Below are 15859 nucleotides of genomic sequence, written 5' to 3'. Positions count from 1 at the left end.
CACTTCGACGGGCACAGGACGAGCAATCTCTGTTCTGTTGGTCCGTTGAAGGTTTCTCGCAACAGTGTGTCCTCGCATGTCAACTGGATTGCTGGGTTTGTCGGAAGAGACGATTTGGGAATCTCGTTGAGCAGCGGCTCTTCCGCTGTACACGGTGAAAGACACACGCGCCCATCATCAGTGCGACGCTCCCCGCTCGGTACCGGACTACCGCTGCCCAAGCCTCTTCCTGCGCTGGCCGCCACATACTGAACTTGCTCCGGCGACAGGGCATAGTCAAAGATCTGCACGGCCGTAATTTGTCCGATGAAGTATTCGGATTCGGAATCAGCGGCACGCCCAATCGTCAGTTGACTCTGAAGAAAAGAGTCGGCCTTGGTCAGGCAGACCGAGAGCGACTTTCCTTACCTTCAGGTTGAAATCGAAGTCTGTCTTCTCAGAGACTACTTGTCTGCCGTTCACGTAGATGTTCACAACTTTCTCGGGCGAGTAATATGACACAGCAACGTGGAACGGTTCTGGTGTGACAGTAAGTATACCGCCACCACGGTCAACTACAGTGCTGGCAATGGCCTACCGCCGAGTGCCGGTTTCACACCGGTGCTTATAAAGTTCGGATGACAGTTCTGCTCGAACACCAGTTCGTCTCTGTTGTCAATAGCGAGCATGAAGCCCTGGCAACCGCTCTGCGTAAGAATGGATCTCCAAGATTTCTTTCCTCCTGCGGCGGACTATTTGCTCGCATCACGAACAGATCGGACATTTGCCGCTCACCCGTGACGGAAACTTGTGCCGCCGCGGTGAAGTCTGTGAAGCCAGTAAGAGCCTTGGCGCCTGGGAGCTTGGCAGTGTCAACGTAGTCTTCTGAGCTTCCCCGGAATCCTGGATGATGGCGTTTTTTTTTTGGAAAATGTCCAAGCGTTCGCAACGGTGGCTATCGTACCGGCGAATTCCTCCGGTGGGAACCAGTGGAACTTCTCTGGTATGAGGTCGACGGGGGCGGATCCGTCAGCCTGACGGAAGGATGGGAAAGTCTCTGAAGCAGCACCGGTGTTAAAGCCAGACTGAAAACGCTTGAGATACGGCTGTCTATACCTCCTCCCTTCAGGGCCGACCCGCCAGCGTAGTGAGCTTCCTTGGTGGTCTGTTTCGCCTCTCTGGCCTTCAGAGAATTCACCGGCACAGACACCATGACTGGACAGAAAGTTAGCGTTGGCTTCTAACGTGCCAGACCAAGGCGGGCATGATTCTTACATGTCCTATCATAGCGGCCGAACGGCTCACTCTTTATACCATTCCTTTCTGATTCCATGAAAGAATCCTGACCCTCCCCCAAAACAACGACTATGTCTCCACCCTCAGGTCCCACAGCTCCGACGTGAATGGCAGCCTTGCATATCTGCCGGCAGACAGCATGAGCAGCGGAACACGGCAAGAATGTGACATAAACTAACCGGCGAATCGTCAGTGTATATATAAGTGCCTTTCAAAGCACCACCCTCCTCGCTGCACGAGGGAATGAGCTGCTAGGGCGGCGCAGTTTGTTAGCAAAACTCCTCACCTGCAACCAGCGGGGCAGGTTGCGAGAAACATCGCCCCCGATCGGCCTTTGATTTCGCGCCGGGTGAGGGGGCGGTCACCACAGTTCAGTTGTATGCTTGGTGCAAAGCTTCGCTTCGCGATATCAGGGATGTCCTCCCGCCTGTACAGTCCCATCCCCGTAGGATCTCCATCGCCGCGGCACCCAACAATAACGTCCTCCTCGTGTACGCAGTATATGTCGCTTGAGGTCTCATGCGGGCAATGCCGCAGGCTCGACTCCTCTCCTGTTCAAGGCTAATATGAGTCACCAAGCTGTCGAGGAAAGGCCGCGCCTCTGTACCTGAGCAGGCGACGTTGAATGCCGCAATCTTTTCTGTGTCGGGACCACACAGATTGACACCGTTTACATCATCGCAGCCTTCTTCAGAGTATCCGCCGTTCTGAAGAAAAACGACTTTTCTTTACAAAGCCGTGGTCGGAGCTACTGGGCGGATATCCCACCTTCAGGCCTGTGTAGCCCATTTCCAGGCAGGCCACTCTCTCAGATTCCTTTGTCCATCCATCACTGCAGACGCTTCCCCATCCTGATTGAACAATATCCGTAACAGGCCCCTTGGCTGCAATCGTCCAGTCGAGCGCACCATTGTTGTAAAATTGTAGCCTGCCAACTCCAGTCGTTGACGGTGCGCCCGTTTCATCGACAATGCGCAGGCTGCCGAGTGGTGGCTCGGCGGGCGGATTGTTGGTGCACTTGATGGCCACATCCAGGCTATGATCAAAGCAGCGAGCAGGAGGCTCCTCGAAGGTACAGTCAGCGAGGCTCTTCTCTGGACCCATGCACTGAACCAGACTGTTAGTGTGGCGCAGTCAAACTCAGTTGTAAGCGAGCTTTACCATGACACCTAGAGCACAGATTGATCGGAGGTGAGCAGTAAACAGATCTTCCGAAAAGTCTTACCCGCGACGGAGACTGGATATTTCGACCCAGCGCATACGTATTGCCCATCAACAGACTGGCAACCGTCCTCCAAGAACATTCCGTGCAGATAACCTGAAATCTCATAGTGTAGCCCCCGGGTTGCGAACAGCTTCAGTGAATGTCCGTACCCAGTTCGTGGCACGCTTTCCGTGCCGAGTCGAGAGTGAAAACCGTGAAGTCACCCTGTTTGCTGAACGAAAGGGAAGCCATACACCTGAGACGCCGCAGCCAGTCACTTGTTGCACGTACCACACTGAACCCCAGACACCGTTACGGCGAATCTCCAGTCGTCCAGTTGAGGAGAGCTTTCCGTAAGCTGCGCACAAGCTTTTCAAGAAATAACAGCACCGCGGTGCAAGCAAGGGCTCGTACCGTCGACAACGCGAACATCCTTGTCGATCTCGTCTATTGAGTCTGAAGCCGCGGCGTGGCTCACCTCGAGTTAGCGGCAAAACCTATCCGACCTCACCGGTCCTGTACACGAAGAAGCTGAAGCTTGGATCCAAGGGTGCCGAGCTGAAGCCCGAAGACTCAGTCCCTGATCAGCACAGCTGACAAAGCATCCGATGCCCGTGCAGCCCCGTTTGCGCACCTGCTTCTTTGACAGTGCTACCAGTAAAGTGCGGCAGCTCCCCGACGACAGAAACAACTAGCTCGCCACCTGCATTCCATTATCAAGTGAGTTCAGGCTGCAGCACCTTTTGTTGCCACTGTCAATCACCGGACGGAGAAAGGACGCCATCGTGTATGGCGGCTGCGCAGATGGAGGCGGCGGCGGGATGGATCGAAGACCCTTGAATTGTGGCGAACTCGGATGCCTGGCAGTTCATCGGACATCGCACTTTGAAGATGCCGATATTCTCTGGCACTCTGAACACTTCTATAAACCGTGGCATTGCACGTCCGAAAAGAGGTGTTCACTGACCGGCTGAAGAGGTCGATCGCCCGGGTGTGACATTCAATATCTTGGGCTGGGGTGTCCGCGTCCTTCGATGGTTTGAACGAGACCCTTATCGTGGACTCGTAAGGAGTTCCGATCCATCGTTTGACGTTGAAAGTAAACACGCGTCCGTCGTCAGCTTTGATACGGACAAACTCGCAATACCAGGGATCAGTCTCAGCTGTATTCCGCAAAACAATGGCTGTCACATCGCCAACTGCGAACAAGGGGAGAATTGGCCCGGAAAACGCCTTCTTATATGCAAGCTGTCTGACCGTCAGCGGCTCTGAATCGAACCTTTCTCTCAGCTCCGGGACGCACATCCTGGACAAGAAGCTTTGGTGATGACTGTCTTTCGGATCCAATAAGGGAAAGCTCTATCCCTCCAGAGGTGCCAGCTGCAGTCACGGTCCTAGCACGAGAACGACTCACCCATGCTGCAAAATGACCTACCATGCTCATCATTCCCCGTTTGCAAAATAGCCTGATACATCTTGTTCCCTGACATGGTGTACGTCTGCCGGACGTTTCATGCAGTACACTAGGCGTGCCTGTTATTGTGAGCTACTTACTGCGTCCCGATGACGCGGATTTAGCACCCCGGTGCAATCGAACAGCCAGTACCGGAAGTCCTTCCACACAGTGATGCGCTGGCATTTCCATGACGTGTTGCCGGTTATGAAGAGGCGTATGGACTCCGGATCGCCAACATCGATACGGTCAACAATCGTCCTGCAGTGAGAGAAGTGAAGCTGGTGACCTGTCCCAAGCCGTTGTCAGCCCCGTACCGCTTCTCTGTCCCGGCGGCCTCTGTGGCGATTCTTATGGGCTTGGTCTCCCTTCCATCGCTTCCTATGACCGTGAGCTGCACATCACTCCTGGAGCGTCACACAATGAACTGCCGACTCCGCGTGAATCAAACTCGAAGCAAACCTACTGTAAATCAATACCCGGTGCAACCACCGGAGTGACCTCGACCATGTAGCGGGCGGAGCCCTCTCCAGTTGCGAGACAAACCCCATACTCAGGCTTTCCATCTTCGGGTGCCGCTCTACACCACTCAGTGGCTGTAGCGACTCGGATGGTGCCGGGGAGCAGTAAGCTCCCCAAAATGAGTCCCGCCACCTGCAACCTCATGGTCAGCAATCCACCAGAAAGCTGGGCACAAACGCTTCCACAGATTGGCAAGGTAGGTGGAAGCTGTCGGAGGCTTCAGATTTGCAGCGCGACAGCCGTTATTAATGTAACTTGTACAGAACCCGTGTCACTCACCCCGTTGGGCACAGCATGGGCCATCCAGTCAGAGATCGGTGTGTACGTACAGAGGCGTCACAGGCGAGCGCTCACGACCGGAGTCCGCCTGCATGCGCAATTTCGGAGAAAAACTACTGTCTTAGTCCAAGCCGCGGGCTTTGCCTTCGGAGCAGTTCTGCTTAAGGTGTGCTTGTCGCAGTTTTCTTTTCCGGTGACAATGGGAACACATGCGGAGCCCATCTTCCTTTTATGCAGAAAGGCCGATACATGGTCAACGAAAAACCATGAGGCCCCCGCTTCCGGCGACCGGACATTGCAGCGACTAGACACCTGGAATTCCTCAAGTCGAGTGTCCATTACTTTAGTACCACTCTCGAGTTCTTCGTGTGATGGGAGCCGGATAGCTCCACGCCGCGGTCTTGCAGTGTCACCGTCTGAACATACCCGTCACGTGGACGAAGTGGCGGCTATGGAGGACTCTCTTATGATAAGAGTTGGGAATCACTGCCTGCTTAGCCCTTTACTACAGCCATCCGCAGGGAACTCTCCGGAAGACGACCATCCATTGGACGAACTTCTGTCGCTGTTCTCTCTCCCAGGAGACGGCGTGGCCCCACGTGGTGGGCACGTCAAGTTCGTGGAGCCGAATTGGGGGCGTGTTCTTCGCGACCGGGAGCAGATTGTTTCGGTTGCTTGTGGCCTGGAGCATGCGTTATTCTGCACTTCCTCAGGGCAGCTCTTCGCATCTGGCAAGAATTCGCATGGTGAACTTGGGACGGGACGGTTACGTGACGAGTCCCTGCCGGCTCCCGTTCAGTGTGGAAAAGGGACAAAAGTCCTTCGCGTGTATGCTGGATATGGGTGCTCCTTTGCGATAGTGACGGATAGCGCTCGCCCGCTCCTCTCCTTGTGTAGTGGAAATGAACCTGGGGAACTACTGTACGCGTGGGGAAACAACAAGTACGGCCAACTCGGTATTGGGACAACGCAAAACGCTTTGACTCCAGCTGAGGTTGAGCGGCCTCCTGGTGTTACTTCATGGAAGAGTGTGGCGGGTGGATTCGGGCACACAGCAGTAGTAGCATCAGGCGGTAATGTCTACACGTTTGGCCTAAATCTGCATGGGCAGTTAGGTCTGTCCACTACTGGACAGGAAGATAAGCCCAAACTTGTACCAATACCCGCGGCGATTCGCCAAGTCTCATGTGGACCATGGCAGACACTTTTCCTGACAGAGGACGGAAAGGTGCTGACTGCAGGCTGCGCCCCAAGGTTTAAGAGCGCCCCCTCTCTTCATGAGTTCCAAGACTGCGGCGACGCAGTGAGGTCTCGTCAACCAAGCCGAGGTCTGGCGATCGAGAATCTCCGTGATACCGAGCCCAGTCCGAAAGTTCGAGAAACCAGCGCTACAGCCGGTACTGGCCACTGCCCTTTTGCATCAGTACCTGGTGTTTGCAGACTCACGGGTTTACCGGGGCGAATCACATGTGTGTCTGCTGGCTCAAGGGTAAACGCCGCTATAGGTGAGAATTGTACAACGGGTACAGTTCTGTGTACGTGGAGAGTTGATGGACTGCCCTGGCGTTTGCACGGTGTCTCACATTCAATGGATGTACACCTACTAGAGGGTGAAGGCACTCCCCTGCGCTGCCATTCCACAGTCGGTGCTGGTTCGCGGTTACGATGCCATTCGGGGGCTTCCAGAGTTATCCTGTGGTCGACAGAAGTATGCGACATTGTCTCTTAACAAGTAGAAACAACTTCAACAGAAGTTCCTCGGGGCCTGTTTTCGAAGCTCCGCTTCGCGAGCAGGTGTCTTCTCCCTTGAAGTATCCAGTTCCGTCATTGACGGACATCGAGATCACCGAGGGCCACAGAGTCTATCCCAGTAGGTATTACTGTCACTGTATCTCCCTGGTAACTTGTACGGCTGTTGTGTTACACCGGCGAGGGATCTGAATCGGATCCAACAATTCGCTACATCGTCCCCACTGCACCCGACTGGTCTGACGTCCTCCGCTGGCTTGTCCGAGGCGTCGCCAACAGTAGATCCGGACACCTGACCACCCCAGCTGGTGAGGCCCCTTTCTTCGAAGAAGGGGAGCTCGTGAACGATAACCGAGTCATCCATTAAAACACAGTCACGACTGAGGCGGGGTTTCAACGCCAGCATTGGTGAGAGAGTGTCCGGAGCTGCGACCACAACTTCGGTGCCAGACAAAGGAGGGCCGATTCTGAGCACCCAGCTGTGTAACAGAAGCGGGGGGGAGACGAGCCTGGAAGGGTGTCTCGCCCCGCTGCCTCGGGGTCCACCGTAGATCTGGTCGCCGACAACAGCGTGACCGAGACACGCAGCATGAAGTCGGGGCAGTGACCGGGGGCCTATCGGACAGCAGTACGCACATAGTCAGGGCCGACGTGGGCTTAGAAATGTCAACTCACCTCCGGCACGGCATTTAGCCGGTGCTCCGCTCTTACCTTGAACGGGTCTGATTTCTGTCAACGTAACAGACATGCCCTCGTATTCGCCCCTCGCAATCGCCACGAAAATCGAGTACGCCGCCTGCCCTTCAGTCCGTTCCCCGGCCAGTCGAAAATCACGATAGCCCTGCGTTGGGATACATACGGGTGCCCTGCAGTGTATTCTGTCGCTCGGCAAGTGCCCATGAAGCAAGGCCAAGTACACAACGGTGGTGCCAGCACGTAATCGGCAACCGGGCTGCAGACGATCCCGGCCTGAGGCACCCCTGTGAAAGGCGATGGCACCGCTCGCCTCCGAGTCGATCTGATTCAGTAATCTGAAATGAACCACAAGGAAGAGCCAGGGCTGGCGCGGCCGTGAACAGCCTAGGAGCCCGTCTTGCCCAGCCACAGTACTAAGGTCTCGCGTGAATGTTTCAGCCAGCCAGGAATGCATGTGCCCGTGAAACTGTGCATCCGTGCTGCCAGACACAAGTAGTGAAGGGCGATTTCAGCTCCGAGGGCACGTGCCGTTCGCAGCAAGGTACTCAGACGCACCCTGGTGCCTCGACGCCACGGACGAAGCAGGAAGCCATAGACAAACGTATTCTGTTGTGCCTTACCGTAGCTTCTCTCCAGTTTCCGTGACCACACTATTCTCGGCCTGGTGGCAAGTAGCGATGGTATCCAATTCTTGCGGGCCACCTTCCCTTTCTCTCAGAAAAACCTTAACGAAGGGGTTGGAGAAAAGCAGGCTTTGACCCTCGTCATAAGACCGGGGCAACTGGGGACGGACGGCTGCTTTAGCTACAGCCGCCTGGTGGCCCACTAGCTTTCGAGACGATGAGGATGACCTCCGCAGTCCGCCGTCTGGGGGAGACTTCCCTGTGTAGTCCGATGAACTCCTGTCCGACAAAGATGACCCTCTGATCGGAGCGAATGTCGGATAGTCCCCCCCAAAACTCCTGGCAAGGCGTAGGCGCTCTTCCGCGGCTCGAGTGGTAATCAATGCATCGGCTGCAGTACTCCTGCTCTGCTGACTGCCGGTTCTGGCCTCTTCTCCACTTTGCCTGCCGACATCCAGCTCAGCGGCGTCCGAGCGCGAATGAACGCTCGCCACAAGGGGGCGGGTAGCCGCCCTGCACCACGACCTCTCCAAACGAGAAACTATTTCGTGTCGCCACATGTCCCGGGTTCTCCCACCGATGGCTCACACCAGTGTCGCGTACGTGACTGAAGCATGGAGCTGCGAATAATCACGTCCCAAGGGTGGGTCCCACTCCCTTCCTCGCACTCGGCTGTATGGTTCTTGGTTGTTAGTTCTCGGCACCCGGCGAAGTGATGTGTGAATCAAACTCGGCATGCCGCAAAGCTGCATCGATGTGACGACTTTTTTCTGCATGCGCGTGGCGATGCAGCTCAAGCGGACGGTTCGCCATGGGGTTCGTCAGCGAAGATGATACAATCTGGTGTGAATGCTTTCTTTCGTCCGAGGACTATGCTTTCTGTCCCTCTAACTTGCGTGACGCCTTCCGCTGTGGCCTGGTGTTCTCGGAGAGTCTCCTTCCAGGCCTGCAGCAGAATCACCGCGCGATCAGAGCCCGGGTATCGCAGCTCAAACCCATGGCTGTTTCTTTGCTTTTGCGCCTTGGCAGTTGAGATTGCTCACCAAAAGACTCTGGCGGCGGACGCCCAGAGCCCTATGTACATCTACACTTCACAATTTGTCGTTTGACACGGCTGTGTCACGGGTTCGGCCAGGAGGAGAGCTGCTTCACTAAAGGAAAAAAGCGAGACCGGGCTTGAAGTCGAAGGAAGGGAGTTTCTCCAGCTCCGTGTAAATGGAAGGGAGTCTTCGCGCCGGCGCGCAGTGGTTCAACAGCAGCAGTTGAGGGTCGATGGGCACGAGCAGACCTCGCCTTTTTGTAGGAGCGTGCCAGCCTTACGCTTCAAGATGGGAGTCCGAAGGAGACAAGACCCAGCTCTTCCGTGGTAGCCTGTAGTGAAAATGTCGTCTGGAGAGGCTCTTCTGCTACGTGGGCGGCCTCCTAAGAGACGCTCTCGGGAGAGTCTAGACAGCGTGGAACTCGGGCAGAAGCAACGAAGAAGCTACATAACCGCTCCCGGAGAGCCGCGGTGTACCCGAAGAAGCCCCGGCAAATGTCATCTCGTACGCCCTCCGTCTCCAGGAAGACAGGACACTGCGTCCAAGACCGGAAACGTCGAAGCTGCAGCACAGCCAAAGGATCTGGGCCAGTCTGCGCCAGTAACTGTCCGTGCCAAGCAAGTGGCAAACGCCTCCCAGACGCACACGGCTGCCGCTTCTTTCGGAGGTAAACGACGCACTCGCTGTAGTCTCTCCGTCGGCGTGCTCCTGCTTTGTATGGGCAGGAGGGTGTCTTCGCTCAATTTGCGCTTACATCGGAGTATGCTGAAGGACAGGGCAAGAGCGGTCCGACCGAAATGGCTGTTTCTAGCTCGCTGACGTGAATTTTCTCTTTCGTAATCCGTGTGGCCCAAGCAGAGAGACAGTCACAGTGTACCCATGTTCTTTAGTCGCCCTATTCCCTGCCGGACTCCTCTTGCGTTGAGCAGGAGGCCTCGTCCCTCTGCTGTTGCTTTGTGTAAAGGGATGATTGGACGGGATACAGGCAACTGCAGGGGCACCGAATTTTAGACGACTGCACGCTCACGTGTGCACACTTGGATTCGTGTCTCACCGGAGCTACAGAAGCTTGTTTGCAGTGCTGTTTTCGATGAAGTGTAGGCTGCCACGTATCATGCTGTACACGCAGGGAAATGCAGGGTTCGCCTACATCAGTTGCGCCAGAGCGGGGCGTTTGTCCTAGACAGTGAATTTTTCGAAAGACCTGTGGTAACAGTCGACGATTTGGAAGCCCTCAATAATTCGTCACAACTAGTAGATACGCTCGGCTCTCTTTGCCCGGTAAGCACTGCTGCTTAGTTTTGTCGGCGATCTGCACGGAAACAAGATTCTTTTCATTGCCTGCCCTCCGCCACAGAGAAGTGTCCTAGCTACAAGCGGGAAGTAAGACAATTTTTGGCCCTGCCTGTTGCAGGCTTCTGCTTACGAGAGCAGACGGTGCTGACTTTACTAAAGGGCGAGACCGTTGTGGCAGCTGCTCCCCTAGTGTCAGAGAAAAAGTATTTTTCATCATCCTGTTTACTCTTCAGGGCCAAGGCAGTTCAAAGGCTTTGGCGCCGCACATCTGCTCGCAGGGGGGATGGCGAGAACAGTAGGGATGCCGACTAGTATGAGCAGGTGTGTATGCTTGAAAACGCGAGTGCTCAGTTCGGGCTTGCTAATCCCCGCATAGAGACGGGACCCGATGGCACGTCTACTTCGTATACTTGGTGACGAAAACGACGAGTCAGGAGTGCCATCGCAATTCGTGACGTGAAGAAAATATGGATTTAGGGTTTTGCAAATATCTTTGATCTTCGAGACATCAGGCTAGACATGCTGCTGCACTGCAGGAACGCGGCGTCAAGCTCCTGGGAGTGTGTGTCTTGTGATGGCCGGAGAGGTGTCCCTGGTTGCATAAGTTCTCCCCAGATCGCCAGCGGAGATGGGGCCGTGGAGGACCTGACCGGAGATTCTGTGTTGTGACTTCAGCTTATGCAGAGTTGTCGCCGTCCAGAGCCCTGACAGGGCACTGAGCGGATGCAAGGGCAGGGTTCACTTCGACTCACGGACTAGTCAACGGTTGTAGCAGCATAAGCACGGGTGTGTGCGTGAACACACATGTGTGAGCAGACGTCGAGAGGTGGAAGCGCTGTGCCTCTGTCGGGTCATATGTGTAATGGCATCAAGGAGAGCTAAGTCGTGCGTGTTTGTTGGGTTTCCCTTGTTCAGCCTCTCGTCTCGTACTCTTCTGAGCTACAAGTATCGCTCGGTGAAGGAGGCCGGGAACTCCTCCGCGCATGCTTGCTTCTCAGGCATGACGGGTGTAGCATCCAGGGGGCTAGCGTTCATATGCTTCTCCACTTGGCTCATGAGGCGTGAGTGAGCGAAACACTTGCTTCTACGGCTTCCGAGTGACACGCCAGTGCATGAATATCACTCCGTTGCTAAAATGAATCTGTTCTACTACCCGCCTCGATGACGGATCCACAAACTCGTCTCCCCCTCGGCTGAGCCTGTGTTCGGTTTTGCGATGTGGTTGGGCTGTGACGGCATGAACACCGCTTTATTGGTTCACAATGCCTAGAGGCCTCCTCCGGTTGCGAACTGGGTCAAACAGCGGGCTGCAGCCGTATGTGTCAGGCGGCTTGCCAGCCGTGCCTCACCGGAGCTCTAAACGGGCTCTCTGCTCGCACACTCTGTTGCAAGAGGGTTTAGACTATCGCTTCTACGGATGCAAGGAAGATCATTCTGTAAGTTGTTCTCTGACGGTCGCTGGTCTTCCTTTGTCCAGTGTTTGCCTCCGTTCTAGGTACGTCGCGTGTTCCTGTTTCGGTGGACACCACAAGCAGTCAGGAACGCTGATCAAACAACGTAAAACCTTATGAGGCGGTGACCTGAGATAGTGTCGGACCAGGTTTTGTCTGCGGTTGCGGTTGAAACTTTTCTGGCTCCGTGTTTGGGGCTGTGTTTGCTTTCTCCGATTTCGATGGAAACATCCGGCTGTCTTGAACTTCCTGGGAGAGCCTCATCCGAACAAATTGTTTGTGCTGGTTGCCACGCAGCGGCTTGTGGCCCTTGGTTCAGCGCATTGTCGCCGAACGAGCATCAGGGAGATTCTCTCCGCTTCACCTTGCCTTTATACACTTTAAGGCACTTCAGGTAAATGCTGGTACTCTGTTCGCAGTCTTTCTCCTTGCATTTCTCTTTGGTTTCCTTCTGCTCATACCCTATGTGGTGCCAGTCTAATTCCTGTTGTGCTTGCTAGTCCTACCATGCGCAGGCACTACTTTGGACTACAGTTGCATGCTGCTGCCAATAGGCGTCGACACTCGGGGGATTCGCAGCCCTTGAGCTCTGTCCAAACAGTACCCTATCTTCGCTCCAGCCAGGCGGCGGATCTTAGCAGTAACTGAGGGACGGTGAACTCTCTACTGGGCGGGGTTTGTTGTCGCCTGTCGTCTTTGGCTGTCTCACCTCGTGTGCTGCCTTGACCTTAACCGCCGGTGAAGTACCCCTGTGGCTGTCCGATTCACCTTCCTCAGACGCGGCGGGTGAACGGTCCCTTCAGCTTTTGTTGGAGAAGAGTCTTTGTCTTCTTCTTTGCTTGTGACAGACGCGGCTGCGAAAGGAAGTCACTACGGAGAGCATGCTGATCACACGCGCCCCGGATGGATCAGTAGAACACGTATTGTACGAGTAAGGAACTGGGTCATCGTCAAGGCGGCTATTCCAGTTTGTTTTAGTTCCCCGCGTCAGCAGGGGATGGTGGTACTAGTACGCAGGTCGGTTCAGAACCGAGCAGGACCAGCGCAGACCTGTCAAGTATGGGCACGCAGGGGACACGTGGGATAACAGGGCAGGGAACTGTGAGCCGGACATAGCAGGTCTGCAGGCACCTGTTCCTATGGGGTGGAGTCGGTTAGGTTCTCTCGGCATGAGTGCTGGTGTGTGTGCACTTCCTTTCCTCGTACGCAGGCCGAATAAATCACTCCAGATTGGCAAAGAGGGGCGCAGTATACTGAAAGCGAGTCTGTGCCGTTACATCGGACAAAATCAAGATGAGGCGGTAGGGGTAGTTGCCTGGTAGGGTTGCCAGGGACGTGTCTGAATACGCTGGGGGGCAGCGCTAAGGTGTCCTGGGATGAGTAGTGATTGCACATTTCGGGATAGTTTTTCCTGCGGGCGCCGCGGATCGGATCTCAGATCACTGGCGGCAGGTTGCTGTGATCACTTGATTCCTATTTGAAGACATACTAGTTATCGAAGGGTTTGCTGTCTTGATGTGTATTTAAACCCGTGCAGACCAGCCGTCTGGAGACCTTCGGTTTGGGATCAGTCGCTCTAAAGCATGCCACTGTACCGCAGCTACTTGCTATTGCCTGGGCTTTGAACCAGTGGGATCTCGTGGTGGAGGTTGTTCGCCTACACGACAAGCGGAGGCGATGCCAGACAAGTCCAAGGAAGTCTCGGTCCCCTCCTCCGAATGTCGGCAGTGTATGCCGCACCGCCGTTGTCGATGTTGACCATTCAGCAGTCAGTCAACCGTCGTCGTGTGACAACGGAGGTTCGTCTGCTGGGGAAGGTTGCCGCTTAACTGGAATGTACACGAGTGCCCACCAGTAATGTCAGAGCTCTCTCGGCAGCCGGAGAGAATAGTGAAACCTCAGCAAGAGCTAGTGCACTTTACCGAGGCTCCAAGACTGGTGCAGAGCAGGTTGATATCACGGGTGCCAGTGTGATTCACACAGAACTGTTATCATGCATTGTGTTGTCCTTGTTTTAGAAAGCGCAGCAAACCCTGTTCCGGCGCAGCAACCCATCAGCACAATGAACCCGATGTTTCACTCGTCACCCGTTGAGACATCCTTGGCGACTCCTGGCGGATCCATTCCATGTAACGGAACTCCTTTGGTCGGTGAGAGTAGGGATAGAGTGCTGTCGATTGACCGCTTGCTAGAACTGATGCAAGCTATGACTCCCACCTCCCAGGAGGCTCGAAGCGTTGCTCGGGAGTTGTTGAAGGAGTTACTGAGATGTGTGAGACTTGGTGTGATTTCCACGCCTCCGCCGGCTATTTATGCGAAATTGGTAGAGGCCGCCCAGTGTCTCGGACTTGATGAAGATGCGCTCGATACAGGACAGTGCAACACGGGGCAGTGAATGGTTTCGTGTCGATCCTGAGTAAACTTTCTGCAGTGCTCTGAACTTTTGTACCATTCAAAGCGACCGAGCGCGCTTGACCATCAACTGCTTTAGCCGTCAAAAGGCCCTGGTCTTCGTGCGGCGGCGGCAATTGGCGGGACATGCTAGCCAGTCTCGCCGAGACTCCACTCAGCTCAGAGAATGTTGTGACTGGGGTCTTCCCCACAACGGATCATCCGTCAGCAACGATGTTCCGGTGTCCCAGGGGGTACAAGTATACACTTTGCTATCACGCCCCCAGAGTTTTTGAAGGCGGTGGCCACTCGGCAGAAGGGCGTGCGGCAATCCCAATGAGATGCACAGCGGAGTGAATCCGAGACAACTGTGCTCTTGGTCAGGGACTCGTACACTGAGTGGCAGAGCATGTACGTGGTTGACAATAGACAACATGTGCTGAAGATCTCGAAGCCAGAGCGGTTCAGTAACAATAATGCCGACCCTTTCAAACTTCACTCCGTGGATTCTCCGCGATTCTTCTTCTGATACATGGTCTAGCTGTGATCTTCACGTTAAATAGAGCGCTGTGCGGGGGATATGGTAATCCGGAATTTAGTAATCTAAGGCTGTTTTCCCTACATATTGATATTGTTGGCACGTTCGCGGTGCAGCTGCTTTGGCCGCAGAGCGTACCGGCAGGACACAAAGGACAGGACGTGCGGACTGGTTCGGCCGCGTCGCGTAAGAGTCCCTCGTACGTCCAAGTGCGTAACGCACGACACCAGCGAAACGAGGGATGGCCCTTACACCACTCCTTGGCCGATGAACTGCGTGTGCATTCCCTCCGCGAACTACTGACGGAGTTCAGACGCCCATGCCAAGACTTGATTGTTCACCGTGTGTGTCTGCATTAAACACGGCTGCAAATAGCTCTGAAAGAAATTCTGCACATCTGTGAGCAGCCGACACGGAAGTGGACAGGTCCCAGGAAAACTTCCCTGCCTTCATTTCGGCAGAGAAACAAGCCCCGAGAGAGAATGCATCGATGCCGCTGCATCTACAACGCCCGCATGCAGCCACGTTAGCAAGCCAGTATCGACTGCAGCCATGGTACTTCCCGTGCTGGCGTATCGGTACTGTCTTGCCCTTTGGTCGACTGAAGCTTCGGTTCTTCGAAGTTTTCACTTTCCGGGTGGCTGCTGGGATGATGTGAGAGTCAACCGTGTCACTCCGAGTATCTTCCCGTTCAGGGCTTTTCGGACAGTTGTCGTAGGAGACGGTATTTCACAATTGGGAGCGAACAAACATATTAAAACTGTCCGTGCCTGTTCTCGTTTGCTAGTCACATCCTACGGCGCAACCACTGAAGCCCGCTACCACTTAAGGTCTTGCTCCCTGTGCTTGCGCTACTGATCCACTCGAGTAGCAGTGCTTCGTAGAGTAGTAATTCTGCAGTCTTCGGTACCTACCACTGGACCAAACGGCTCCTGTAACGTGCGAGGTGCCCAGCGATTCTCCAGCATCGCAGCAGAGGAGTTCTGCGAGTCGAAAAACAGTTCCGTGACGGGAGACACTGGTATGGCTCTAGCTCGAAGCTACGTGATCCCCCTTTAACCCAGACGCCTTGTCCGCTCTTCTATCCCCGGTCGTGTCCCAAGCAGCCAACGAAGTTCTGGTCCTTCTACACTCTCAAACACGCTGAACGAGTTCCTCATGCTATTTGCACAGCTAAAGCAGCAACCCCAGCTCCGCGAAATGACAACCCAGATAGTTGGGACGGACATCTGTGGCTGCCACAATCTCAAGCCTCGAAGCTCGCTCAGTCGCCGCCAAGGACAGACACGTCAGTGGGACTGCAATCCATGTAGGGCCTCCAGCTGTGCACCCAGAACAAAAT

The 15859-nt window shown here is 54.9% G+C and overlaps 3 protein-coding genes across 3 annotated transcripts; 2 read left to right on the top strand and 1 right to left on the bottom strand.

Moving 5' to 3' along the window:
* Positions 1 to 4898: 4898 nt before the first annotated feature.
* On the top strand, positions 4899 to 6468 carry CSUI_003063 (e3 isg15--protein ligase herc5). The gene has a single exon (XM_068063261.1). The coding sequence runs from the start codon at positions 4933 to 4935 to the stop codon at positions 6460 to 6462; it is 1530 nt and encodes a 509-aa protein (XP_067924769.1). The 5' UTR covers positions 4899 to 4932; the 3' UTR covers positions 6463 to 6468.
* A 135-nt stretch (positions 6469 to 6603) lies between these two features.
* CSUI_003062 (pseudouridine synthase) lies at positions 6604 to 8505 on the bottom strand (the record flags this gene model as incomplete). The annotated part of the gene is made up of 3 exons (XM_068063260.1): positions 7799 to 8505; positions 7194 to 7513; positions 6604 to 7097 (listed from the first exon to the last, which is right to left on the bottom strand). Coding segments are annotated over exons 1-3 (1377 nt in total), but the record flags the coding sequence as incomplete, so codon positions are not given.
* On the top strand, positions 8362 to 13983 carry CSUI_003061 (uncharacterized protein; the record flags this gene model as incomplete). Its single annotated transcript, XM_068063259.1, has 8 exons — positions 8362 to 9508; positions 10371 to 10458; positions 11053 to 11202; positions 11845 to 11982; positions 12089 to 12228; positions 12437 to 12519; positions 13126 to 13387; positions 13607 to 13983. Exons 1-8 carry the CDS (start codon positions 9184 to 9186, stop codon positions 13981 to 13983), a joined length of 1563 nt encoding a protein of 520 aa, XP_067924767.1. The 5' UTR covers positions 8362 to 9183.
* Between the last annotated feature and the right edge of the window lie 1876 nt (positions 13984 to 15859).

Source organism: Cystoisospora suis (genome assembly GCF_002600585.1).
Source record: "Cystoisospora suis strain Wien I chromosome Unknown contig_1318, whole genome shotgun sequence".
Classification (NCBI taxonomy): Eukaryota; Apicomplexa; class Conoidasida; order Eucoccidiorida; family Sarcocystidae; genus Cystoisospora; species Cystoisospora suis.
The sequence above is the reverse complement of the archived record's forward strand: the minus strand, read 5'-3'. Positions and strand labels throughout refer to the sequence as shown.